The sequence below is a fragment of the Echeneis naucrates genome, chromosome 1 (assembly GCF_900963305.1).
Source record: "Echeneis naucrates chromosome 1, fEcheNa1.1, whole genome shotgun sequence".
NCBI classification, from domain to species: Eukaryota; Metazoa; Chordata; class Actinopteri; order Carangiformes; family Echeneidae; genus Echeneis; species Echeneis naucrates.
Window position 1 is genome coordinate 15771405 of NC_042511.1, and position 16815 is coordinate 15788219.

At 41.3% G+C, this 16815-nt stretch overlaps 2 protein-coding genes across 2 annotated transcripts; both read left to right on the plus strand.

Annotated features, from left to right (window-relative positions):
• The first annotated feature begins 5339 nt into the window (after positions 1 to 5339).
• On the plus strand, positions 5340 to 9636 carry LOC115050358 (transcription factor Sox-10-like). Its single transcript, XM_029513232.1, has 4 exons — positions 5340 to 5448; positions 5798 to 6499; positions 6876 to 7147; positions 7325 to 9636. Exons 2-4 carry the CDS (start codon positions 6057 to 6059, stop codon positions 8110 to 8112), a joined length of 1503 nt encoding a protein of 500 aa, XP_029369092.1. The 5' UTR covers positions 5340 to 5448; positions 5798 to 6056; the 3' UTR covers positions 8113 to 9636.
• A 2494-nt stretch (positions 9637 to 12130) lies between these two features.
• Positions 12131 to 16571, plus strand: rnaseh2a (ribonuclease H2, subunit A). The gene is made up of 9 exons (XM_029507611.1): positions 12131 to 12195; positions 12684 to 12812; positions 12908 to 12979; positions 13143 to 13269; positions 13356 to 13443; positions 13896 to 14033; positions 14457 to 14544; positions 14683 to 14806; positions 15861 to 16571. Exons 2-9 carry the CDS (start codon positions 12686 to 12688, stop codon positions 16021 to 16023), a joined length of 927 nt encoding a protein of 308 aa, XP_029363471.1. The 5' UTR covers positions 12131 to 12195; positions 12684 to 12685; the 3' UTR covers positions 16024 to 16571.
• Positions 16572 to 16815: the final 244 nt, after the last annotated feature.

Sequence of the window (16815 nt, forward strand, 5' to 3'; positions counted from 1 at the left end):
GCAGAATCATTTTTTATTCATCCCCATGGATGGCATGTCACTGCATCATCACCACTTACAAAGTGTGCATGATGGATAAATCAAGCGATAAACCCAGGAAAACACCTGCAACACAGATGAATTCATCAATTTGTTCCAAACATCATTTCAAAAGAAAAACAGGATTTTGAGCTGTTCACTGCGTTCCCAGCGGGAAGTCACTAAACGTAGCTGAGATGTACCGACGCAAAAATTTGTTTTTCCTATATGTTTCAGTCCGCCTGTAAACTCTGACTACAAGTCACAGCAAATTCTTATCTGATCCTCAATGTGTGACCATCAAAACCCATTCTATACCAGGAGACCTGCTCGGTGTCAGACACCAACTGGAGGGAGACTGTTGATGTACAGTAGAGTGTAAAAGTCTCAGTCAAAATATCAGAGTCACATGAGACACTGTATTGATGGTCGAGTGCGAGAGCTGGAATTCCCCGATGAAAAGCACTGACCTCAACTTTTTTTTTTTTTTTTTTTTCACACAAACCCTTGGAGGAAAAGCATTAACGAATTACATACAGTGGTTTTTGGAAAAGAAGAAAACAGAGATGAAGCCCAAAGCAAGAGACAAAGCCCTCGGACGCTGGCATCTACAGATAAGCTTGTTTTAAACATCATTCTCAATCTCACAGGGATGCTTTGCAATGAAATTTGAGGTGAAGAAAGCAAGAAAGAAGTAGAATAGAGCAAAAATATGCCTCTGTGCCAATCTTTGCCATGTTTCTGACATATAATTTCAGACCCTTTTTCTGGGTTCGTCATAATCTGGAACAAATGACGCCATTCATTTCAGGCCCAATGTGCCTATTGACATGGGAATGAATGCTTTCCACCCATTATACATCAGTTTAATGCAGAATGTGACCCAGCATGTGAATATTTGACCGCTGTGCATGCTTCCCTTATCTGCATCCCTTTCACACTCTCTTTCCCTCCCTGTCTACATCTCTGTTTTTCTCTCTCTTCACTTTTTCCCTCCATCCATCGTCAGATTTCAAGAATTTCCCCTGGGAGTTGTTCAAGTATTAAGGCCAAAGCCAAATCCCTGAAGGGCGTTTTCTCTCTCCCTCTCTTATTTTTCCTCTCCCACTCTCTTTGTTTTCCCACCACCTGATCAACTTCATTTCTGGCTGAAAACATCTATGACAAAACATACTGAAGAACGCAAGATGACCCCACCTACATCCAAGAGTGCACCTGAAGAAACCCCCCCCCGCCCCCCTTCCCTCCTCCTTCGCCTGCTGATTATGATCTTTGACCTCCCTGCCGATCATAAGACCTTGTCCTCCCATCTTCTCCACGCTCTCCCCCTGAGAGCCGCAGGAAACGGGCTCTTGTGACACAGCGGTCTGTACAGCCATGGAGAGGCCCATTACTGCAGTCACATGGTAGGTTAGCAGAAGGACTGATGCGACCATGTGAGCTCTATTTTCTAACAAGTTACAGCTGCCCCGAGGCCCATGACAGTATAACACAGGACACAGAAAATGTCTGAAAACGCTGGGTTTGGATTCAGAGCAAAGTGTGACGTTTCCATTCTTTGTTTCATCTTTGATGGTGAAATTATTCTAAAACAAATGAACAGGTGACATTTCCTCGTTGAGTTTCGGCTGACAGTTGGCTACTCATCTCTTAAAAAAGAACAAAGTATGAGCTTGAAATGAGACAGTTCACAAGCCGAGACATTTTCATCATCAAGATGTAACAACAACAACAACAACTGTACGTTTTACTGGTCTTTTTGAATGTGCAGTCATGAAAAATGTCCTCTAAATGTTCATAAGCATATTCAAAGATCATAAATATATGAAGAAATCCCATCTCACTAACAAAATCTCATTCCAAAGCAAAGAATTTTAAACTTTTAACGTTTTTCATGGCATAAAGGAAATTAGTCTTGTTAATTGCTTTTCCCTTTAAACGCAAGTTTAACCTACATAGTTATTTACAGTTTGACACCCTCGATTTCACCTGAAACAGATCTGTTTCAGATTTGAAGTTCAGAATTGTTACAAAGTGGTTGTTTTATTTCCCTAAATTATTTCAATTATTTCAGGACAGAATATATTAACAAAAAAGAAATTGAGTGCAACAGAAACGGAGAATTAAAAATACATTAGAATAAATACGTATCTTAAAAGAAAAAAAAAAACTCTTAACATTAGTGACACAATAAAGCTCAACATAGAGACAAAATTAGATCTGTTAGTTCGGTTCCAAAGCAGCTGAAGAACAGGAGAAAAATTACCAAGGTTTAACACAAAACAATAATTTAGCAGTTATTGACGTGTTTATCGGGCCTACTGGTAAAAAGAAGTCTCCTTCTTGAATTTCGTTTCTCAAAATAAAAACGGGGTAATGTGAAAAATAACAAAACATTTTCATCATAACAGACAAAACGCCCTTAAACATCTGAGGCGTCGTTTGGAAAATATTCTAGAGGCTTTTCTTTCCTTAGTTCAGATTTGAGTAATTTACTGCTGCTTTCGAATGATATCATGAAAAACGTTTTCACATTTTGGGTTTTTCGTTTCAGGACACGGAGATCCCTGTGAAGAAAAAAACTTTATAGCGTTTGTTTTGATTTTTGCACACACATAATTAGAAAAACGTATCGCCCTGCTATGAAAAGAGAGAGAGAGTACATAGGCCACCCTGATAGATTTTTTTTTTCCACTAATCGCATTAAGGTAAAATGCAGTTATCTTTTATAATCACTTTTCATTACGATGTCTTCAATATACACCAACATCGCATACAAAACGAATTTCGTCGGATCACCAGTAAAAATCGAATAATTAAAAAAACTTCTCCCCCTCGGGGACAATATAGTATAACTATATTGTATAGTTAACACAACGTGAAATAAAAAAAAAAATCTTTAGTCCTCCCTTTGACATGAAGTCAGTGATGCCACATTAAATCAATCCTCATACAGAGTATTTATCAATGTCACAACCACTATTGAGTCAGGGAATATACCAAAGACTGTAACAAGGCCTTAGGCTGTTTTAACACACTGGGGTGTATTTTCATTATTATTATTATTGACACCAATAATAATAATAATAATTCAATGCTATTTCGACATTTTATGAGGACATTTGTTTTCCATATCCAGCCCTAACCCTGACCTTCCTGGATGTTTTCAGTAAGGACATGCCACAGACCACCTTGCCCTGTCAGATAGTCCCTGGGGCGCAATGCGCATCCAGCTGCACTAACCAAACACTCTCCATAAAACCGCAGCTTCTCTCAGCCCCCTGCTCAATGCAAACCTGACGAAAGAACCGCACATTTTAAACACTTTCCCACAAAAAAAACAAAAAAACAAAAAACAACAACGCATCAGTCTCTTCATATCGTCTACTCATACACTGAAACACTCACATCACAAGCCTCGGAGGCCTCATCCAGGATCCCAGCGTGGCTGGCTAGAACGGCGGGGTGCAGCATTGTAGGTGCTTTTCACCCCCCCCCACCACCACCCCCACCACAGCCCAACCCCAACTCACTCCAACACGCACACATACATACGCATAGCCTCATCTCCAAACTTAGCCCCCTACCATCAGCACCTCCGAGGCCTGAGTCCAGGTGCTGCAAAGAGTGTGTGCAGAGAGAAAAGTGTCGGGGCGGAAGAGACAGAGAGATCCATGTGTCCTGTCCGCTGCTGAGGGTTTTCTATGTGTGCGCCACTACTGTCTATGCTCGGACATAAGGGGAGAAAGACGCACACATCGCTCTCTGTTATCAATTTTTTCCATGTTTGCAGCACAAAACTGCTTTTTGTTCCCCATTTTTTCATTTACGAGGGTTAATGGATAGAGGCTTGGGCGTTTGATCACATGGCTACAATTCACCTGAGATGGAGACAAAGAGAGCAAAGAGAGAGGAGAGAGAGGGAGAGGGAGAAAACTGAGAGCCAGCCTTAACATGAGAGGCAACCAACACACAGGGGTTATTGTTGCATTCATTTTGTGTGTGTGTGTGTGTGTGTGTGTGTGTGTGTGTGTGTGCGTGTGTGTGTACGGGTGTGCATCAGATGCTGCTGAAGTCGATTTTCATTCTTCCCGTCAGGCCGTGCTTTAACGGCACTGATCACGGCCTGCACGTCCAAATCGACCGTCAAGTAGAGAAAAACATGAGACTCCGCTGACCCCGCTCCGGCTGTACTCACAGGAGACGACTGAAATCTGCAACACTAGTTCAATATTTCAATTTCTTACAGATACGTTGACTTATATTTGTTTTAATAAATGTTTGCTTATATGGAAAAGTCGGTGAACGAGCCCCTTTAACTCCCGCAGTGGTCATTACAGCTTTTGTTTTCAAGCCACATATTTCCAGTCAACCTGCTGACATTTTCTTTCCCTCGCCTTTATTCTTGATTAGTCTGTTAGATTGGATCTTTACATTGATCTGCGATTCATTTACAATGGAGACTAATAAGAAACTACACGTTGGAATTCTCTTAATTTGGTTGACTTGTATAGCCTGAAAAACAGCAAATGATAACGAAGGATTTTATTTTGCGATAACTTTTTATTAAACTGCAGCAATTCGGAGATTAGACTTGACTGAACAAGGAGAAGGAAAACAGCAGAGCTGCATAAGCTTTAAATTATTTTATTTTTAATTGGCATTCACTTTATCGGTGACCCAAATGCAGCCGATGACACAGAGCCTAGAAACCAGGATTTATGTTGTTCTCTATATTTTTCATACATATCCGTTTACATCTGTGTTTCGGACAGGTTTTCATATTATCATCTTTCATCAGTACTGTTTTTCCCCCGTCACTTTGAGTGTGATTGTTATTCACTGTATCTAACTAAATCTGGTTAAATGAGAGCAAAGCTTTGCATATCATGGTTTTTTTTTTATGTGTGTGTGTGTGTGGAGGGGGTGGGGGTCTTATGTGTTTTTTTTTTTATGTTTTCTTTTTGAGGAACTTGACCACAGGAGGCAATAACTCTCCTCGTGATTGTTTATTTGTTTCATATAACATGTCAACACCTCCAACAAACCTGGCCTTCTCCTGCCTCTAAATGGCCGCACTGTGGAGTCATTTAAGCCACTCCGATGTTAAATCTCACCTCTTCCCTGTTGGATACGTTGCGCTGTGATGGACGGACAGGATTTAACAGTGTGTCGCCGCCGCCCAATCAGAGACCGGCTGGATAATTAGCCGACCAATGGGGGCGCGGCGCGGCGCCGGGGGGCGGAGCCTCCAGTGTGCAGGAATGTAGCCTCTCTCAGAATGTTTTCCACTTTCAATCACTTTTTTTTTTCTCCCGGTCCAACTCACAAGGCCCTCTTTAAGCTCCGCTGTTGCCACATAGAGCAGCCATTCATCGGCTCTACAGTCAGCCACACACTCCCATGTTGGCCCACTGGACATCTAAATTGGTAAGTTATGTCATTTTTTAAAACAAAATTTCGAAGGTAAAAGAACATAGGCCCATTTTACGCCAGTGCGTCTTCTTCTTATTTCTACTTTAATCGGATTTGGGCTTACTTTTGGTTCCAATCTTGTTTTGTTAAAGCGCTTTATACATTCTATTAGGCTATTATTCATATTGTTACCGTTACATTTATTATTCTTCCTCAAGCCGTTTTGCCGCTTAAAAAGCTTAACTCGTTTCGCTTGAAGGAAACCAGAGCATTTTTTTTTGATTGGCAGTAATGATAAAATAAATAACTCATTAACTTAAATAGCTTTTTAAATAGTTTCTGTTTTATTGAATGCGATTTTTAGGTGTAACAGCCTTTGCTGAGAGGACTTCCAGCGACGGTGGAAAAGACATTAAAGCAGCAGTATGGCTCTGCCTGAGAAGAGTCAGCAATAACCGGGATCACCGTGGACTCCAAACATCTGACTCACTTAGATCCATTTAACAAACTGCAGAATTTTCCATTTTTGACTCTCTCTCTCTCAACAAAAGAAAAAAAAAACGTTTCGCATTTAAGAGGTGGTCTTGTCAATTGGTGAAAGTAGATTCTTCATTTAAGAAAATATGTCAGGCGAGGAGCACAGCCTGTCCGAGGCAGAGCTGAGTCCCGGAGGGTCAGACGATGGTCACTCACTGTCACCGGCTCAGGCCGGAGCTCCGCCCGGCCAGGGCTCCCCGCTGAGCGGGCCCCAGCAGCAGCTGACAGCGCTCTGCGTGGCGGACGGCAGCGGGGAGGACGGGGGGAGATCCAGAGGCAAGTCGGAGGAGGAGGACGACCGCTTCCCAATCGGGATCAGGGAGGCGGTCAGTCAGGTGTTGGACGGATATGACTGGACACTTGTTCCCATGCCGGTGCGCGTGAACAACGGAAACAAAGCCAAGCCGCACGTCAAGAGGCCCATGAACGCCTTCATGGTGTGGGCTCAGGCGGCCCGGAGGAAGCTGGCCGACCAGTACCCCCACCTGCACAACGCCGAGCTCAGCAAGACCCTGGGCAAACTGTGGAGGTCTGTACGGCGAACAGAGCGGCCATACAGGGCCACGTTTCCTGTCGGCCCGGGGCGCAAAGGAGATGGAGGGCTGTAGCCTATAGACAGGAGTTAAATGGAAAAGTGGATGAATAATTGGCTAAATTTAGCGATTAGCAACAAGGAAAACACGTGTTGCTTTTGTGCTGTTTTCGTAAAAAAAAAAAATAAATAAATAAAATTGGGAATAGTCTTCTCAAAGCATAGATTGATACCACCTAAATGCTGTACCTGTATTTCTCCTTTACGCGCGGGGTTGATAGCGACATCATTTCCACACACATGCAAAGAAAATAACACAGAAGTCTAAATCGCTCCTTGTGCCCCCCCCTCCCCCTCCCCGACCCCTCCTCAGGCTACTGAACGAGAACGACAAGAGGCCATTCATCGAGGAGGCAGAGAGGCTGAGGAAACAGCACAAGAAGGACTACCCGGAGTACAAGTACCAGCCCCGGAGACGCAAAAACGGTAAACTAACGCCAGCCAGTGAGTCGGACAGCCAGGGGGAAGGGGAGCCCAGCCACTCCCAGTCCCACTACAAGACCCTGCATCTGGACCACAACGGCGGGGACGGCTCTCCCCTGGGTGATCTGCACCACCATCACCACCACCACCACCATCCTGCTGGTAAGTGGCCTACGTAATGCAGCATTTCTGGAGTTTATTTTCTTTTATTTTCTTTTCATGATCCAACTCTGCAATTCCTAAATATACGTAACAACAAAGAGAAGAAATAAAAACCACAAAAAAACTACTAATTTCAACATTCACCTGATCATATTGTCCCCTCTCCTCTCTCCCTAGGTCAGGGTCACAGCCCACCCACACCCCCCACCACCCCAAAGACAGAGCTCCAGGCTGGGAAACTGTCAGATGCCAAGAGGGATGGGGCAGCGGGAGCGGCTGTGGGATCAGGGGCGTCCAGGGGAGCCCTAGGGGTGGGAGCTGAGGGTGCATCCGGTGGTCCCTCGTCATCAGGCTCTAAACCCCACATCGACTTTGGCACCATGGATATCGGTGAGATCAGCCACGAGGTGATGTCCAACATCGAGCCATTTGACGTCAACGAGTTTGACCAATACCTTCCACCAAATGGCCATCCGCAGAGTGGAACGGGTGCCCCTGCTGCTGGATCCTCAGCCTCATCGTATGCCTACGCCCTGGCTGCTGCTAGTGGGCACTCTGCCTGGCTCTCCAAACAGCAACAGCAACCTCAAGCCTCCCCATCTTCCTCTGACCCCTCCAAAGCCCAGATCAAAAGCGAGTCTGCGTCTGGGGGTCACTACGCCGAGGCCTCATCGTCTCCCTCCTCAGGCACCCATGTTACCTACACCCCCCTCAGCCTTCCTCACTATGGCTCCGCTTTCCCCTCGCTGGCCTCCAGAGCTCAGTTTGAGTATGGAGACCATCAGGCCCCCGGGGCCTATTATACCCACTCCAGCCAGGCCCCAGGGCTGTACTCAGCCTTCTCCTACATGGGCCCTACACAGAGGCCTCTGTACACTACCATAGGAGACCCCTCCAGCGTAGCCCCCTCACACAGCCCCACACACTGGGAGCAGCCTGTTTACACCACACTCACAAGACCTTGAGGGAGACCAGCTGAGCAGAGGGAAATATGGGAAGTGTGTGAGTGGATCAGTGCGTCTGTGTGTGTGTGCAAAATATGCGAGCATATGATTGTGTATATACGTGTGTCCATGCCTTATTGATGTTTTATTAGAGGTTTTTACTTTTTTAGCCAATATAATGCAAGACGCATCCATGGGGCCTTACACAGTAAAAAAACAAAAACACCCACAAGCTCACCCAGAACAAGATTTGAATCACGTGTCAACAGCCAATCAAAAGATTGATAAACTTTAACAATTATGTGCCATCAAATATATATGGGCTGCAATGTACAGCGAGTGTGTATACTGGCGGCACACGAGTGAGAGACACTGAGAGCGGACAGATGACTCAGATTTGACCCAGATACAATGGGCTCAGACTGACATAATCAGATTTTATTAACCAAACTAAAGGATGTTTTTGATGTTGTTGTGTTATTTTATATGAGTAGTAACTTTATTGTTGTTGATATCCTGAGGTGTAACTTTATTGTGACTGATTTGATATGACACTTACACAACTGCACCACTGCTTTGGGAAAAAGTATGTTATGTTTCAATAAGTTGTTCCCTGGGGTTGTTTTTTTCTTCTGTGGCCAGAAAAAGATAGTTGCAACCTTCTTTCTTTGTAGATAGCACAGTCTGCATTTCTGTCCTTTCTTTATATGGACTTCACTGAACTGAGTAGTTAAGCATTTAAGGGGAAAATAGGAAAAAGAGAGGGAAAGAGAACTCTTAAAGGTGTATTTCAGCTTATCGCTCAGTTTTGGACACTTACCTCAACTCTGTTCATTTTGTGCCAGTAGCAAAGGAGGAACAAGACCCTGGTTACCTTAAGCATCCGATTCAGTCTTCTTTATTGCTTCCTAAGTGCCTCATATTTTTGCTGATTCACATCTGATTTATCCAATTATGCAGTTAAAATCTATAAGCACAAAGTCTGAACCAAACCGCTCAAGATAATTGGCCAGCTTTGGGTCCTACTTAAGGATTAGAATCACATGTATGACCGTTCTGCGCTGCATGTAGGACAAAAGCATATTTTCGTCCTGACAAATAGCCCTCTTCCTCTTCAGCAATGTGAATAATGGTCATTACCACAAGTTTCACCTTTATTAAATGACGCATATGTCATCATTTTATACTGACCCTCTTACCACGTAGTTCTTATTTTTATGTAAGTAATAATGCATTGTGTCACAACTTTGCTTCTTCCATTTTGTATAATTCTGGATAGTTTTGTAAAGTGTTTGCTATACATTCACTTGAGTATTTTGGCTTCCTGACAAGAAAAGCAATGTTGAAATATTATTGTTGTCATTTATTAAATCAATTTATTTATAAAAAAAAAAAAAAAAGAAAAAAAAAATCTGCGTAAGGTTGTGATTTCATGTGGCTGCACTGGTGAGGAGAAAACACATGGTGCAGTTGGCAAGTTAAGGGTGAATAAATAAATAAAATCTAAAACACGCTGCTGACGTGTGAACTGCAATAAAAACACAATCGGAGCCCCACCAACTTAAGCTGTTTAGTGTGTTTGTGTGTTGCAGGCTAAAATTGACTACTAATTCCCCACATTTAATCAGCTGGGGACTGTGTGTTACTGAGAAAGACAAAGAGAGCTATTCAGCGAGGGAGAAGGACAGCAGAGAGACGGGGTGGGTGTAAAGAGCCAGAGGCAAGGCCAATTTCAGCGTAACCAGCGTACACTTGGACTTTTGTACATGGCTCTCCTTTCACACTGCCCTCTCCCCTCCACCTGAGCCTGCCTCTCTGCCTCCACATTCAGCTGCAGCTAAACCCCATTAAGAGGGCATCCAAAAACAAAATGTCAAACTCAGAGACTGACATTGTGTTTGAGGGTGTTGTGGACGGTGGAGGCAATGAGATTTACAAAAGAAGATTTGACAATACATTTTGACAAGTCATTTAATTTATAACTGAATTTGGTAAGGAAAGTGAATATGTTCACAGGTCATGCAGTTTTCTAGCTTACTGAGGGAAAGACCAAAACAAAAAATATAGCATTAACTGTATAGAGCCAACTAATTAGAATCTTAAGATGTTGAATCAAAGAAATTGGATTAACTTATGCATGCAGAATACCCACAGAAAGCACCTTGTTATGAACAAAGTTTGGCTGGGAGGAAAATAAAAAAGTTAAATCAATGAGAAATAGCCTATATGGAATGGATTTGTGTCTAGGAGACCACAGGAAGGTCCAGAAAAGTATATTTCTAGATTTTTATAGTTTTTTTTTTTTTTTTTGTAATTTGCAGCATTGTTATTTACTAGTGTATGATGGTGCTGTACTTGCAGTCAAATATTCAACTTCTTTTCAAACCATCGTGATGGACTATTCATTTTACTCAGCATTAAAATACTCAATTTATGTTACTCTGTGAATATATCAACATGTCAACACAGAATGTCAGCAACATATCAATACATAATAATAACAACAATAATAATAATAATGATAATAATAATAATAATAATAATAGTAGTAGTATATTATTATTACTATTATACTTAGGAGATAGTGGTTTGGTAGTGAAGTCTTTGCACTAGTAATGGAGTAGCTTATTTTTCAGCTGAGGAATTTCACTGATAACATTTACTTGTATTTAAATAGAATTTTGAGTCATTTGAGTCACTTGAGTTGTGTCTTTAAATGAAACATAAAAAAAACAACCTCCATTTTCAATACATTTCAGAGGGAAATGAATTCACATACAAAACAAATAAGCCTTGTTTGCGCTCAGTGAAACTCCCCAGCAGTAAATACAAATAGAGTTAAACGACAAGTTCATTAGTTGACTGAGATTTTAACTATTGGTTGGACAAATCCAGCACCCTGAACATATTACAGTTTCTCTTCATTAGTCCTTATTTAGCATCTATCAACTGACAGAAACAAATCAAGATATTATTATTATTATTATTAATAATAATAATAATAATAATAATAATAATAATAATAATAATAATAATAATAATAACAATAATGATAATGATAATGATAATAATAATAACGATGATGATAATAATCACAATTGGTTCTTGCAGTTTTATGAAAAGAAGCTTAAAAGAGCTGCGTCCTAACTGTTTCTGTTTCCGTAAAGCTGACTGTGAAGGAGCACCTGCGTCACCGACCAAAACAAACACTCGGTCGCCGAGCCTCCAGCTCCTCAGGCCGCAGACACATCTCCCACCACGGCCTCAGTCAGCCAAGTGTCAGGGAGCCGGTGGAAGTAGCCACTGAGCAAACAACAAAAAACAATATCAGCACAAATATTAGCTCACTGTAGCATCGCTATGATATGCTAAACAGCGATGTTAGCCTGCTAGCCATAGCCATAGCCATAGCAACATTCGCCACAGCCGCGTTAGCAGACCAAATACACAATACTGGGAGCAGTTAGACAAATACTGTGGCGGCCACTAATGAAAACAAACATGTTATATTATGTATCATCAAATTATTAACACGTGGAGGAGAGGAAACGGCTGTGGGTGAAGCCGGAGCCCTTTATCAGCTCACTGTGCTCAGTAAGACGAGCATTTTTGGCTCCACGGTTGGACAGGGAATAAAGTCCAGGGCTCGTCGCTGGGATAGGCCGCATGACTGTGTGGTGTGGACACTGATGGAGCCATGCACATTTTCACATCCACTTGGATTGTCCACCTGCAGGCAATCTCCAGTCTGTTTAATGTTTGTCTGTGTCACAGACCTTTGTAGACGAATATGTGGTCTGTTCATCCACGCATGGCAACCAACCACAATACAGGAGAGAAACACACCGATTACAACATTATTCCTTTATTTATTTATTTACATAGTGACGTGACGTGACGTGACCTGACCTGACCTGACCTGACCTGACCTGATCCTGAGCCAGGTGATCTCAGGTTCCGGGTCAGACCCGGGTCAGACTCCGGACCAGGTGGTGGCGGTAATGATCCCTCATTTTTTAAAGTAGAAGAAGAAAACTCTTTTCCGGGGGCGCGAAATAAAATCCGCATCAGCTCAACAAACAGCCAAACGTTCCCTTAAACCAGGTACGAATACATTATATTCTGTTTATCATGGCATTTTCTACCTAAACGTCTTTCTGAGGCCGAGCATTCAAACAGCTAACCTCTGCGAAGTAAAGGGGCGCCTCCCGTAGTTTGACCTGCATGAACAGTGTGTAGCATGAAGCTACATCAAAACATCACAACAGCGACGACATGTATCATTTGTGCAGCTAATGAGATAGGGATCTCACACTTCCACGAAACGTGACCAAAGTGTATAGATGTGTGCACAACTGAATGCAAAAGAGGTGTTTGTAACGCTTTTTAGAGGAAGGAAAACGCACCACAGATGAAGTTGTTTTTTTTTTTTTGGTTTTTTTTTGTTTTTTTTAGTCTGCCCTGAAAACGCAGCACATTTCGCATCCATCCACAGACATTCAAGCTAAGATGTCTTGGAGATTTTAAGGAAATTTTGTCAAGTCAGTGAGAGCCACTTCAAGCTCCCAATCGTATGTTTCTTCTGCCACCAGTCATGGATCTCAGTCCTTTTGATAAAGACAACTCTGTCAGCTGCCGACTGGCTTCCCAGGTTCCTGATATCTGCAAGACGGAGGACTGCTGTTTGGGCATAGATGAGGCAGGCAGGGGGCCTGTGCTGGGTAAGCTGTTGAGACCATGGTTTTAATGCGTCTGTTGTCTGCCACATGTTGAGACGTGGTGTTTGTACTTACACTATCTGTGTTTTGTGATCCAGGTCCCATGGTGTATGGTATATGTTTCTGTCCAGTTTCCAAAAAGGAGCAACTGAAGAACTTGAAAGTGGCAGGTAATTCCGGTGTTGGTGAACTCATCCTGTTTGCTAAAAAAAAAAAAATGTAAACTCAAGGATGCTACTTGCACATCATAATGCATACTCTACTCACTGGCTTATTAATAAATTAAAACCCATCCAATGTATTCTTTAACAGTTGCATTTTATTACTCTATAGATTCAAAGACCCTTACAGAAGCAGAAAGAGAAAACCTTTTCCAAAAACTTGATGAAGCCAGAAATTACGTGGGCTGGGCACTGCAGGTTCTCTCCCCCAACACCATCTCTACCAGCATGTTGCAGAGGTAGTTGACACCTACGACACTCACACAGAGAGTCATTACTTAAATTCACACGTTAAGATTAAGGTTATTTTTGCTTTTGCTTCAAGGACAAAATACAATCTGAATGCTCTTTCACACGATACAGCGATTGGACTGGTACAGTATGCGCTGGACTGTGGAGTACAGCTCAAAGAGGTAGGCTATAATTGTAATGGTGGTTACGAATTCTTTTTTTTTTTTATTAGTCTCATATTCTGCTGTGTCACTGTGGATTTTGAGCAAATGCTATCTTTTTCAGACAAATAATCTTTAGCACCAAAATGCAGTCGATCACCAGCTTTAATATAGTTCTACTGTGTTTTAAACCTGCATTTCACAAGCAGCATTGGTGAATATTATATGTGTTAGTTGAATGCTCCTGAGCATTAGCAACTTTTTTTCTACTCAGGAGAAGCAAAAGCATGAAAACCCGACCAGAGTGGACAGGTCCATCTCTACATTGGGTCACAGATTGTTTTATCTTTTTTTTTTTTTGAGTGATGACACACACCTAACGCTTATCTTTTTTCATTTTCACTGGTTCCCCCTTTCTCTTTATATTAGCCATTCTGTTTTGGTCTGTATTTAATTTGTTTGGTGTTCTGCAGATTTATGTGGACACAGTTGGTCCAGCTGACAAATATGAAGACAAACTCTCCAAGCTGTTCCCTGGTATTAGTGTGACTGTGAGACCTAAAGCTGACTCCCTCTTCCCCATTGTCAGTGCAGCCAGTATCTGTGCAAAGGTTAGTGAAATCCATCAGGCTATTGAAGCGTCTTTCTTCATTCTCATTGACTTCCTTAGTTATTACTGAGTCCCTTCAAATTTTTTTTTTGTTAAAAAAATTCAATTACTTTTAAGATTATCTTTGAATGAAAGAATGAATGAATCACACAGTTTTACCAGTAAACAAGCAAAGGAAATTTACTACAAGCAATGTGTAATACAAACTTAATTGCTTTTATAAAAAACAGGAGTTTGTTTTTTGTTTCATAGCAGGAATGGCAATGTGACACCAATGTCAATAGTAATGTAATTTTAGATTTTGCACAGATTTCCTAGTTGAGTCAGTGACCTTAATTTAGGAGTATGGTGCATCTGAAAACCTCAACGTAATATTGTTCACATTTGGCCAATGGCTTTGCTAATGCTGCATGATCATTTTTAGGTTGCAAGGGATCGTGTTGTGAAAGGCTGGAACTTTACTGAAGAACTGGGTGAGGTGGATCCAGATTATGGCTCAGGATATCCAAATGGTACAAGAAACAATGTGCAGTTTTTATAATTTTTCTGTTGGCATTTAACCCTATTACTCATAATACTACTTAAAGTCTGATGCATAAACACAATGATAGTAAATAACATTGAATACCAGCTTTTCCCTGTGTTTTCAGACCCCAAGACTAAAGCATGGCTGCTGAAATACCTGGACCCAGTGTTTGGTTACCCTCAATTTGTTCGATTTAGCTGGAGCACTGCCCAAACTCTGATGGACAGCAAGGCAGTGACTGTACACTGGTAAAGAGACTTCAAAATTCATTTTGACCCAAAGTTATTATATATAAAGGCAAAAACTGACTAAAAGGGATAAAGCTCACTACAATTAATCACAAATGATGAACAAAAAACTAAAAGTGCTTTTGAGAAGGACTTTTGTTTGTACGTCTGTTTCTCCGTGTGTAGATACAATTGTGTAAAATGAAGTAAATCTCACAGATGTGGTTGGCTTCTTAAAGATCTCTGCCAAGAAAACATTTGAGCCTCTGTGTAATATGAACAAAAACACAAGAAAAGGTTTTCCAATCATATTTTAGATGAAGTTCTCTTCTGTGGAAGTTTATCCTCGGCCTCAGAAGCTTGTTTTCCCTTTTGAATAGAAATAATTTACTGTAGGCGTTTTGCATAATTGTCCACTAGTTTCTGACATTATCTTACAGAGATTTTTGACCACTCCTCCATGTGAAATTCCTTGAGTTGCAAGATGTTTGAGGTTTTTCTTGCATGCCCATTTGAAGTCCCTCCATAGCATTCAAAACAGATTCTGTTCATGATGGATTTGCTTGTCTGCTCAAGATTATTATCCTGCACCACTTTCAGCTTTCAGACAGATGGCATCACATATTCAATCACTATTTAATACAATACGTAATTTCATTGCTGAATAGAATGCTGCAACCTACCCTGTCTCCAAGATAGTGCAGTAACAACCTTTTACCACAATGCTGTATAGTTGGCATGAGGGGTTTTTTCCAGAAAATGGTTTTCTTTTTGGTCAGCACCAAAGACTTTAATTGCGTACAAACTACTTTTTTTTTTTTTTGTTCTCTGTTTGTCAGTTTAAACATTTTGAACTCAACGGTTTCCATGCTGCACGCTTACAATATTTCACATGACTCTATGTAGAATACTCAGGTGTTAGGCTGTGAATACCATAGCCCCCTTGATTTCCACACTTGATGTCTATGCAAATCATTTTATCTCAGAAGACGAGCACCAGCCATGGGATTAAAAATGGGATTTTTCTCTTTCTTTCTTTCTTTTTTTTTTTTGTCTGTTCAAATGCTGTCCTCAGGGATGATGATGAGGAAGATGGGGAGAAGGCAGCACAGCGGCAGAAGAATAGGTCCATGTTGTCGTACTTCAATGCTTCAGCTGGAGGTAACAACCAAAATCCAACTCACCAGACGCATCGCTTCCTTACAGAGCGGAGGCTGAAGAATCTCAACACACTCTGAAGACATTAGAGGCCATGCACATTGATACTTGAGCTCAGAAGCTTATTGTACAATCTTCAAATTAGCATAATAGTTTGTTTTGGGTGTGCATAGACATCAATGAGATATTACTGCTATCTGAGGTGTGTATCACTAATGGAAACTTAAATAATTTGTATTTGCGCTGTTTGTTTGGATGTGTATTTTTATACATAAAGATAATATTTAAAACTAATGCTTCGCACACTTTAATACCACATCTACTTGTTAAGGAAGCAGTAATTTTAAAGTTGCAATTTTTAAATCCAATACTGCCCCCTGATGGCACCATGACCAAATACATCAGTGTTTTTAAACGCGTCATCAGTGATCATGTGGGGTCACGAGTGAAACCATTCTGATGGCTGACATTTTCAAAAAGATATCTCCAACACAATCTAACAAATACAGACTAGAGACAAAGCATTGCAATCATACCCTGTGTCCCGAATCCATACTGTACATTCATTGTGAATTTATGCGTCACACATAGCAACTGCCATAATTTTAAGGTAAAAAAAAAAAAAAAACATACTTAGCAAGTATTTTTGAACAAGAAATAGGGCACATTAAAAACAATGGCTCAAGCATTTGTAACTTTTCGCAATCGCTTGTATGTCGAACCCCTTGACGTCTTGGTTGTATGTACTTAATTTTGTCCCTTGTGACATATGGAATATTCAAAACCTGCTCAGAATTTGTTTATGTTATGGATTTGGGACAGACAGATGGTCTTTATATTTCATATTTTTAAGGCTACTGTACCAAACATAA